Source organism: Tursiops truncatus, chromosome 5 (assembly GCF_011762595.2).
Source record: "Tursiops truncatus isolate mTurTru1 chromosome 5, mTurTru1.mat.Y, whole genome shotgun sequence".
NCBI lineage: Eukaryota > Metazoa > Chordata > Mammalia > Artiodactyla > Delphinidae > Tursiops > Tursiops truncatus.
Genome location: NC_047038.1, coordinates 47,192,844 through 47,204,959, shown reverse-complemented (window position 1 = coordinate 47,204,959; position 12,116 = coordinate 47,192,844). Strand labels below are relative to the sequence as shown.

General features: G+C 36.1%; 1 protein-coding gene across 5 annotated transcripts in view; it reads right to left on the bottom strand.

The window, feature by feature from the left end:
* SLIT2 (slit guidance ligand 2) overlaps nucleotides 1–12,116 on the bottom strand; it is a 383,800-nt gene that overhangs the window by 90,167 nt on the left and 281,517 nt on the right. For all 5 annotated transcript variants that reach the window (XM_033856893.2, XM_019928425.3, XM_019928427.3 and 2 more), the window contains 3 exons: nucleotides 5,080–5,151; nucleotides 1,143–1,286; nucleotides 867–1,030 (listed from right to left, as the gene is read on the bottom strand). In XM_033856893.2, coding sequence (XP_033712784.1) covers nucleotides 867–1,030; nucleotides 1,143–1,286; nucleotides 5,080–5,151 — 380 coding nt within the window. The remainder of the gene's footprint in view (nucleotides 1–866; nucleotides 1,031–1,142; nucleotides 1,287–5,079; nucleotides 5,152–12,116) is intronic.

Genomic DNA, 12,116 nt, shown 5'->3' with positions numbered 1-12,116 from the left:
TAATTAAGTGAAAATGTATATTCACAGCAGTGGCTGAAGTATAATCATGTACAGTGAGTAGGAAATGCATCTGGAACCATGGACAATAAAGGGCTTTGTTTTGATATTAGCTTCTTAGTATAAATTAACTGCCGAATGTGAAATAACTCCTGGAATAGTTAGGTAGCATACTACCCAAAACATATAGAATGCACTTTATTATGAGAAAATAGAAAAGATTATACCTAAGCAAACAGTAAATTTCAACGAAGTAAGTTTTCCCTTTAATATTAATAAAATGCATCTATATTTCACTTTTTATAAGTAAATGTAATATTCCCAAAGTGTTAAAAGATGGCCTTTTGGAAAAAGAATGTATCCTCACAGTCCTATTCAAAATGTGAGAATGCAAAACAAGAAAACAGCATTCAGTGTGAGAAGCAAGGAATCCAGAGCTTTTTTTCCCCCTACTTCTGAGCCTGAGCAAATCAAGTAACCAAATCTCAGTTCACTTTCTTAAAGAAATGGAAACATGATTAATTACTTTACTCTTGCTCAGTGAAAAACAATACAACAAACTTGAGACTTACAGCCTTTTAAAGGCACTGAGTTAGATAAAAGGCCCCTGTTAAATTCAAACCCTGGGATTATAGTATGAAGTACCCAGGCGTCTTTTTTTCTTTATTTCTTCTGCTGGATATTGTGTTAAAAAGGTTACATGTAGGAGTGCTACATGAATTGTGACTACAGTTCTTTTCCTTCATGGGCAGAAGAAAAAGAAATACGATTCTGCAATGTTTGGTAATTCAGCTCAAGGCCAGCTGTCTGTACATCTCACTACTGTTTTGGGTAACGCTGCGGAAATGTTACACAGAGTAAGAACTTACCTGAACAACGGAATTTCTTGCTTTTGATCTGTCCGATTCTTTTATTTGCCAGACGCCGGGGGCTGGTGCAGCGGGCACCACTGGTCTCGATTGGGTTGGTATGAAGATAATCCGCCAGCCACTTGAGATGGCAGTCACAAATAAAGGGGTTCTGGGCCAAATGCCTTTCAGAAACACATACAGAACACTTTTACACATGACTTGCAATGAACTCAACTCTCCAATTCAGAGTGAATACAATGGTCATCAGGTTTGACCCAAATCCTATATACATACATGGTTTGAATGGCACGGAGAGGTGAAAAGGTCCCCTTGGCGATGGTCTGAAGCTTGTTGTCATATAAGGAGAGGAGGTTCAGGTTGTGCAGATCCTGAAAAGCATCTACCCGAAGGCAGTTTATCTTGTTGGCATTCAATAATCTGTTTGATTAAATAGTCGTAGGATTAAAGTGTAGTATCTCATTAACCCATCTTCAAGACTCTGTTGTTCTTGAGAAAACCCAATCAAGAAATCCATTTCTTTTACCCTTAACATTAAGTAATCATTGAGGTATCACAGGCTGAAGATTTGGGGTCATGGCAGATAAAGCATGGGTCATGTCTAATGATTGGATTGACTAAATCTAGTGGTACTTATACATTTATTCAACAAAGATTATTAAATATATTCTCTGGAATGTGTAGAAGTACAGCAATAGACAAAGGTGGGTGAGAGCCAGTTTCTCCTGTCAAGGGCACCATAAAGTTCTTATAAAACATTAGTCCCTGGAGCTGCTCTGTGAAAAAGAAGTTCAGTCCATTCTCAAAACGGTAGCCAGAGTGACTTCTAAACATAGACCAGAATACATCACTCCTCTCTCAAAACCATGCAACAACTCCCAGTTTGCTCTGAATAAAACCTAAGACTTGACAATAGCCCATAATGCCCAATGGGATCTTTGGTTCCTTTTTTGAACTTTACAACCTCCAAGTTTTCTATTCCTGGCTGTTTCAGCTCCAGCCACACAGGTCTCCTTGCCAGACTCTCTTCTCTGCTTGGAAGGCTCTTCTCCCAGATGTCTGCCTGGTTAACTATGTTGCTTCTTCGAGTCGGCTGCAATGTCACCTTTTCCATTCAGCCTCCCCCCGCCACTCCCTCCAATACCATCAGCCTGTCTTTGCCCCTCCCCTATCCTTAGCATCTCAATTCCTTTACTTTAATCTACTTTTTCTATTTTCTTAAATACACATTTCTTTCTGTTACGTGTGATTTGCTTATTTATTATGTTCTTGCTGACTGCCATCTGCATGAACCCTCTCCCAAGGGTATAAGGTCCAGACAACAGGGATATTAGTCTATTTTGTCCTCTGTTGTTTCCCACATGCCTGGCATGTGCTAAGTGCTCAATAAATATTTGTTGTTGAACGACTACTTTATAAGCCTCTTGGAGAGTGGCATTATCACACGAAGACCCTCATTCTGCATTATACATATCCATTTCACTTGGTTTAACATAATATCCCACAAACTTGTTTTTTCTCATGCATACCAGTGGTATTCTGCATCAATATTCTGTGGAACTGTGGTTTACAGATCACACTTGGGCAAACATCATTCTTGTAGGTTATATGTCCCTGTGTCTGCCCGACTCTCCACCTGCCTCAACCTTCTGGCCTATCAAGGTCTCACAGAAGGTCCACCTTCTCCAGAACAAGACTTTTCCAGAATACAACTGCCACCCAACTAATGTATTCCTTCCTCTAGGAAGTCAGTCAGTGCTACCTAGGCTTGTCAACTATTTTATAGAGGCCCTCATGTTTGCCCAAAGACAGTTTAGCCCTCCAGGGGCAGAGAATTTTCTTTGATACTTCTTTTTCTCTGTCACCATTCAGTTCAGAGCTTTGATACTTCGGACTTTAACAAATATTTAGTAGCTCAAAAAATATGTGCTATGTGGTTTGGGTATGATGCTTTCTTATCTAACACACTGAAAACTGTTTTCCCATTTGCCCACCAGAATCTCTGTAATTCAGGGTATTCCAGTTTTACTTGCTTTTTTAAGACCTCAATTCCCTGCACATGCAAAGCTAGGACTTTCTAGTGGTGGTTCTCCCTGCTGTACTCTTTTTTTATCTTCCTTCAGAAACTGCAGTTTTGGTTTTCTCTGTGATCTATATAATACTTTCTTAAGAGCTTAGAGGCATGGTTTGAGGTGTGGACTGATTAATCCTATACCTCCCCACTTGGGGCCACAACACACAGCCCACTGGCCATGTTCCCTAACTAGTGAGCTAAGAAAGGAGCTGGAAAGCACAATGCTAAGGACAAGGAAAAGATGCGGAGCCTGGAAGACACAACTAACCAAAGTGCCGTTCTGAGCACTTTGGACTTAGTTTACATTCAGGTGGTCCAGAAATTAGGGGGACAGTACTGAACACTACTTTCTTTTGTTCCTTCCATTTACCTACTTCTTCTCCTCAATATCTCATCTGTTCAAGCAGATCTAAGATGTTTAACCTAACCAAATTCTCAACTAACCATAAAGAGTCTATTGTGCCACATTAGCTCTGGCAGGCTTGGTCTAGAGATAGAACTTAGGGCAGAGGGAGAAAGCTGGCTTTTTTAGTAAGGTTTATCTACATACAGATTCCCAGTGTTTATCAACCCACTTGTTACAACAACTACCAATAAGTGTGTGTGGAAAGAAAAAGGTGCCATTTTTAGTGTTGGTACCAGGCAGGACAGTGGTAGCAAGAGAATGTAAGTGAATGGTGAGGAGAATAATGCTAAGAAGATGTGAAAGAATGACACAGAAGTAAATAACAAATAGGCAACACTTGGCTATAGTACCTAGCTATACCTATAATGTGTATAGAGTCATCCTATTCAAGATCAGAAACAATATTTGCTAACTTCACTGCAAATGAAAGGTTAAAAAATAATTTGATGCCCAAATAAAGTCACTAGGTGACAAAGGTCAGTATTTATCATGACGGATTGGTCTGTTGTAAAATCAATTTATTGAGTTATGTAGCATTAAGAAGAGAGAGAGAATGGAACAGAATTGACAGTACTATACATAGTGAGGTTAAACAGTTTTGTTAATGATTTGCTTCATTTGTGTGTCTGTATGAACAGACACATGTGTGTATATGTGTACACATGTATATGTGTACATATGTGTATATGTATATGACACACATATGTGTATATGTATGAACTGTGTTGTGATATAAAATATGTTTCTGCATAATAATGAAAGGTTTAAAATGTGGATAATAGGATGTAATTATAAACATACATTTATCAAGTAAGGAAAAAAATCAACCTTTGGGCTGTTTGTGAGACCAGGAATAAATTTTTACCAAGTAAGTGGTTCAAACCCCAACTCCAACAAATACACACATCCAAAAGAGAAAATAGCATTCTAAACTTAAGAATTTTAAAGTAGACTGACTGTGGGCTAGTTGAGAGAAAAAATTATATCATACTCATCTTTCTATCCACAGTAGCTAGGTCAGTGTGTACCCCAAATGAGATACCCTATAAGTGTTTGGTGATTTGAATAGACTTTGATGGTCCAAAACTAGCAATCTTAGTATTATCGTATTTTTTCAATCTCATTTTCATATGAGCATTAATTAAGACACCTGGGGTCAAGTCTTATTCTTATAAATATGTATCATAAATACTTCTTTCGAGACAAATAAGTTGTAGCTATTCTCTAAGCAGAGTGGTCTTTAAAGACAAAATCCAGGAAATTGACAGATAATTCTCTCACTAAAGATTAGTTTGAGTGTTACCACTCTGTCGTAGGCTACTAAACACCATCTTTGTGTTGGGGGATGTTATTCTAGTATTGTCACTGTTGCAGATTCTTTGGACAAAGGTGGATAAACATATTACCAGGTCTTTCTCCTTTCCAATTATTGGTAAATCAAACCAGAGAAATTTCATAAAGGGCAAGGATTCCACAAACTATAAATGACAGAACAGCCAGGATGCCCACATTTATGACAATGTGGAAAGAAAGGTTTGGGAACAATTTCAAAGTGTTGTGTCTTCAAATAAATAACCACCATCAATGTTAGCTTCACTAGACTAATCTTTTCCATTTCATTAAGCTATGTCATTTTGGGTCAAATTTTTCTGAAGCCTCCATGAAATACGAGATGGTACACTGGCTAAAATATATATTTGGGTTCAACAGATCAGAAACAATCAAATACTTACAGTAGCTGTAAGGAAAACAGTCCTTCAAATAAACTTTTTGGGAGTTCTGTGATTTTATTTCCATAGAGGACACTGGAAAAACATGATTTGAACAAACAAGAAAATTAGACATCAACCAGCAAAACAAATTCAGCCAAACATATGTATTCAGGCATATAGGAGGTTAGTAAGCTCCATACGTCATAAAAGCCATAGTTGAGTAAACAAACTTCAATTTGCAAATGTTTTTTCCCTGATTATAGATTAGACATAGCTTATGGTAGAAAGTTTGGAAAACATAGAAAAACAAAAAAATTAACATAATTTATAATTTTATTTCCCTTTCATAGAAATGTCCACTGTTAAATTGTCATGTGTTTCTACACACACACACACACGCACACACAGTTCATATGTAATGAGAGCACACAGTATATAACAAAGGAGAACAGCAAATGTGGAACCTACTGTTCTTTAAAGGGATGAGGTTTAGGATTATCATAATGGAAAACAGTGAAAGGAATCCACATAAGTGTAAAATTTTCGTTTTAAACATATAATGTATATGCATAAGAAATGTAAGATTTGTGAAGACAGTGATCATTAATATTGATACAGGAGAATTTTTAAAATGTATGTTCCCCAAAGAAATATGAATAGGAATGTATTATCATGTCCCTACCTCTGATTAGCCACTAAGTGTAGCCACAAAGTGCAGGGACCATGACTTAATTACTTCAGCATACCTGGTGCCTAGGTTTTGACACACAGTGATGTTCTAACATTGGATTGATGAGTGAATATTGTTTGAAGAGTAAAATGAGTAATAAATTAGCACAGGAACAAATTAAGGAATAAATTAATGTATTCACAGAAAGGGTGAAATGAGGGGATTTCAACAGCAAATAAATGAAAATGATTGACTCATCATGTTGGCTATTGACCACAGATCTGCAATGATGCCCCTCTATTCTCAGGCCTCAAAAGCGGAGGACCACAATTATGTGTAGGAAAGGACAGAAATTATATTTTTAGAGGAACAATTTGACAACATGTATCAAGAGTCATAAAGATGTTTATATAAATTTTAACTTAGTAGTTTCTCTCAAGAGTTTAAGAAAAAAATCGGAGACAAACACAATATTTTATCTGTCAAATGTTGTTCATGGAATAATTTATAACAGTGAAAAGTTAAATACAAATAAAGTGTATCCAAGTTCCAAAGAAGGGGATTGGCTAAATATATATTTCACATTGATAAAAATCATGTTCTGAAGAATATTTAGTGAAATGAAAGTATTCATGATACAACACTAAGTTTAAAAGAGCATAATACAAAAGAATATACTATAGTATAATTTTAACTTTGTTTAGAAGAATATATACATATATACATAGAAAAAAAAGTGGAAAATCTCTAGATGGTAAGTGACTTACTGTCCAGAGGTCATTTGAATTTGAATCTATATATACTGTCTTTATTTTTAAAATATTCTCTAGGATGGGCATAAATTACCTTAAAAAGTCAGAAGTATTCTTTTGGAAAAGAAATAAATGATGTCATAAAATGTGGAGGAGGGTGGGAGGGAGGGAGACGCAAGAGGGAAGAGATATGGGAACATATGTATATGTATAACTGATTCACTTTGTTATAAAGCAGAAACTAACACACCATTGTAAAGCAATTATACTCCAATAAAGATGTAAAAAAAAAATGTGGAGGAAAAAGCCAAAATGAGAATCAAAATAATTAATATGTTTGGCAGCTGTACATGATTTCTGTTTGAAAAGGAGGAAAATAATGCAAGAGAGATGAATCAGAGTGAGGAAAAAGCTATTGCCTTTTAAGATGTCAGTGAGATGTGGGATATATTACAAAATATGAAGAAAATTCTTAAGGGAACAAATAAAGCTGCGTGCTATGCTGTACAATGTGACATTTCATTTGTATAGATTCCAGTGGTATAGTTATACAGTATAACATAAAAATTCATTTGTGTAGAATATAGATCTTTTTAAAAACTTAACACAATTAGAGAAGAAACAATTTTAAAAATACAAGAACAAAAGAGAGAATTCTACATTGTCAGGCTCAAGGAGGTAAGGGCGTTAAGAAAGGGTAGAGCAATAATAATATATATCTTAAGGTCAAGAATAAGAAAAGAGAGGGCTTTAGGGAACAAATGATCAGATCAAGGTGGCACCAATTCGGGATATTCAACGGAATATCATTCAAGTAATGCACTCAGCAATAGGTATCGTACACTCATTATGTGCCAGGAACTTTGCCAGGTTCTAGGCTTCGTGCCCAATTAAACTGAATCCAGCTGTTACTTGTTCAATGTTCACCATTGGCCTGTGTGCCAGCCGCTGATACAACTGAGATGAATAAAAGGTATGGCTTCGAAGAGACACCCAAAAGGGCTATTTTGAATATTGAAGGAGTTTCACATTTTGAACCCATCGAGATCTAAAAAGGAAACAGGATGTGTAAGAACTGTGGGGAACCCACATTAGAATCAAAGGGTGAGTAATTTAGTAGGTTGTTCACTTGGGTCTTTTGTTTCAAAGGTTGGTTCAAATAGCACAAAAGGAGGATTAGCTAGACAGTGTGACATACTTACAGTGTGAACATTTTCTTTTCCAACAAATCATTCTGTTTTCTTTAAGATCATGATAAGAAAATAGATGTTTACTATTAATGAGACAATTTGGGTACAGGGGAGAAAAAGAAGAAAATCACAAAAGGATGTAGGAAATCTGTAAGTGTAGGTATAATTGGGTATATGGACTATCATAAAAATATTATAATAAATACTTGATATGATGGGGATGAGATTTCTCTACAAAACGGTATAGCAATACTAGGGCTGAATAGTTTTTTTACACACAGTGAGATCGAAATGGTAGGAAGGAAAAAGGGATTTAAAAATATCAAAAGTCCAAAGACCAGGACAGAACAATTGGATGGCAGCCAAGAAAATAGGGCCAAAGTCTATAAAAATGAGGGAAAGGAGTATCATCACATAAAGATACAAACTGCAAGAGGGTCAATGAGAATCTTGCTACACTCATAAGAGGGAAGGAAAATTTTTAAAAATCAAGATAAAAATAATTCAGGTGAAAAGAAAATAAATACATGAGTAATACGCACAATTTCCAAATACCAAGAATGACAAATTGGGTAGCTTTTCTACAGTTTTCTTATACATGGCTTATATTTGCCATTCTATATACAGTACAGTTATGCTGATAGAGAATTTTTTATAGTCGTTTGAAACAACAGGGAAATCTTATGGCAGCTTTTGTACCTGCTACAAGAAGGGAGGCTAAGAATACTAAACCGAGTTTCACTCTGGTGTTTCAATACTGGGACAATAAGACACAGCAACCACTGCTGGCCAGTCTTTGACTTCTCCTGCCCTTGCTGAAAGCAGAAGACAGAACTCCTACTAAAGAGAAAAAATGTCCAAAATAGAAACCTACATGATGGCTATCATGAAAAAGGTGCAATGGGCAGACTTACTATCCAAATAAATGTTAAAGAGCTATACTTACTTATAAATGAAAAACCACGTGTACTTGAGAATTAAAACACTAAGCAAATTTAAAGAGAGTACAGTAAAGAGAAAGCAGAGGTCGCTACATTTTCAATGAAAACCAGTGGTAAATGCAAGGTACTGTGCTGGACAGTTAACATCAGTCCAAGAAAAGCCTGTAGGAAATGCAAATACAGCAATCAAGCCTTACACTATAGACCCCTGTGGAATTTGTGAGCTGGTTAGTGAAGAGAGGAAATAAGAATTAGTGAACTACAATAGTTTGTAAAAGGTTAATGAAAAAGTAAGAAGAGGGGAAAATCATATTCTGAGGATCTTGGGCATAAAAATTCCCTGGGATAATTAAAATCCAAAATCATACACATTGATAAGAATCAGGAGAAGAATTTGCCATGGTCTTATTGTAATATCTCTTGAAAGTTTACTCTGTGTTTTTAACAAAGCCAGGAGAGGAATAATCTCATCCCCATCTTAGAGATGAGATAACTGAAGAACAGAGAAAATAGTAACTAGCTCTGTGTACCAGTGAGTTAGAGCCAGTATTCGAATACAAGCCATCCAGCATTCTAAAGGAGATATGCTTAGCCACTATGCTGCACTGCTATAACGCTTAATATTAAGTTATTTTGTTAATATAAATATATATAATTATAATATAATATAAATCCAACCAGTAAATGAAAAATAAAAAATGTTTAGAGGCAATGCTAAATGTACTTGTACGCCAAGTTCTTAAGAAATGATTATTAAATATTATAGAAATTTTGTTGATGTCACAGTGAAAGTAATAAAATGCCCTGAGGATAAAATGATTTCATAGATGCATGTATTTTGAATGATATTTTGTTAATAATACGTAATACACTGTTATATAATAAAATATGTTAATATATAATAGTAGTATATAATATATATAATAGTGATATATAATAATATGTAACAAAATAAATGTTAATAAAAATAAATGTTAATGAATTTAATAGGAGGGACCTTAAAAAACACTCAATAGATGAAATCCAGTTTTCTCTAACATATACTATTTTGGTAATTGAATAAAATATCAATTTATTAAATAAAATGCATTAGAGGTATTTGGCAACATACCACCTTTAAATATTTCGCTTCTTTAGCAAATGTAGTGATTAAATTAAGCCGGCTATATAATTGAGTACAGCTGCAGTAAGACATATAAAAGCAACTTGTACAAGTAAACACCTCATTTAAAGAAATAAATGTGGCCTATTTGCATCCCTCTTGCAGTTAATCTACATACACCTAAGTCACTTCACCCCTTTCTGGAAGACTTAAACTCCTGGCTCACTATTTCAGTCTCCAACATGACTCTTTTCCAGCAACCTGTCTTTCACCATATTTACCCCTCTATCCTCGTGGCTGTACCCGAGACCTTGCCATTACCAACAACTGCAACCTTTTCATTATTTTAATTTCAAGCATCTGCTCCCCTCAAGTCATACTGACTTTTTCTTGCTCTGTCTTGAAACACTCCGCACACTCCTACCTCAGAGCCTCAGTATTTAGCTGTTCCCTCTGTTTTTTTTAATAATTTTATTTAATTTATTTATTTATTTATGGCTGCATTGGGTCTTCGTTGCTGCATGCGGGGCTTTCTCTAGCTGCGGCGAGCGGGGGCTACTCTTTGTCGCGGTGCACGGGCTTCTCATTGCAGTGGCTTCTCTTGTTGCAGAGCACAGGCTCTAGGAGCACGGGCTTCAGTAGTTGTGGCATGTGGGCTCAGCAGTTGTGGCTCGCGGGCTCTAGAGCACAGGCTCAGCAGTTGTGGTGCACAGGCTTAGTTGCTCCACGGCATGTGGGATCTTCCCGTACCAGGGCTCGAACCCGGGTCCCCTGCATTGGCAGGCGGATTCTCAACCACTGCTTCACCAGGGAAGCCCTGTTCCCTCTGTCTTGAATGCTCTTTCTCCATATCTCTGCAGAGCTCACTCCTACAATCCCAATCTTCAGATCTTTGCCCAATATCACTTTCCTGGGGGGCCTTTGTTAATTGTTCTATTTAAAATTTTAGCTCTCCCCTCCTCTAGCATTCCTTATCCCCTTTCCTTTCTTAGTTTTCCTTCATAGCACCTGTATCATCAGATATACTATATTTTCTGTCCATAGTTTACTTTATCATTGGTCACCTCCATGAGGGAGGGATTTTGGTGTTTCGTTCACTCACGTGGGGACTAGTACACAAGAGGGGCCCAAATACATTTCTGTTGAATTTATGATTGTGTTTAAATGAAGAAAAGGGTGATTGCAAATCCGGGTAGTTATATATCTTATGGAGGGGGTAAATAATTTAATCTTTGGAAGGTCAATTCAGAACATGAACACAAAGAGGAAAATGATATTAGTTATAATATATGGACTTTCTCTGTGATATCACAGCTATTTGATTTTCTCCTAGCTTTTCTGTTTTATAATGTTATAAGGCATTATGTGGGTATTCCACTTCTGGAAAAAGGTTCCTACTTTTCCATGTACTGCTATGATTTGAACTAGAAATTCCTCAGTGACTTAGCGTCCTGACTGAAATGCAGTTCTACAAGGAAAGATAATGCTTTTCTATAGCTTTCCAAAAGAACTATGTACATGAGAGCTATGATCTTGAAGACTAAGATCCCAATTCAGCAAACAAGTTCTTTTACATGTGTTGTCATTTCTTTTCCAATTTGCCATTAGTTTATTATATATGTAGATTAGTACATAAGTTATAATCATTAATTATAATAAATATATATTTAATAAATATAATGTAATTTACTGTGATGAATGATTAATTAACAAAATTAAAATGATTACTCTTTTATTTATCTTATTATTTCTTTTTACCATTTAATTCTCACAACCACAAGTGTCAACATCATTAAGGCAGTAGAACTTAACAGTAAACTCTGCAAGCAAGCAGATATAAATCAGAATTCTCCATCCATTTCTCTCTTTTTTTGACATTTAATGGTTATCTTTGAGGCACAGATACTTGAAGGACCAAGACTTTGTACACTGACTTGACTTTTGTTCTGTCCTTTTGTATGGCTGGGAGGTTGGCTCTGTTTACTTTGGATAGTATTACTGTCCAGGATGGTATGTACTTTACGGACAATTTGGGTGATGTAATAGAGTTTTGCATTGCGCTTTGCGATTTTAGAATCTGACAGCCCACCCTGAGAACAGTGCATGACTGTACTTTACACTTTCTGCCAATAGTTGTTTCCCTGGTCTTGGACTTCATCTATTAAAATAAAAATCCAAAACAAAAACCAAACAGAAATGAACCTAGGCAGACATTGCAGGTGAAGTGATAGTTTTCCATTTTTTTCTTCAAAGAAAACTGCAGTTTTCTGCGCAGACCAGCATAGCAACTTGAACATCCATGTGCCCAGAAGAGCTGGTCCATCTCCTCCCCTTGGTATGAATGTAAACTGTTATATAAACCAAAGGTGTTTATCTGAGTATCACACATGTGTATCCTGAAAT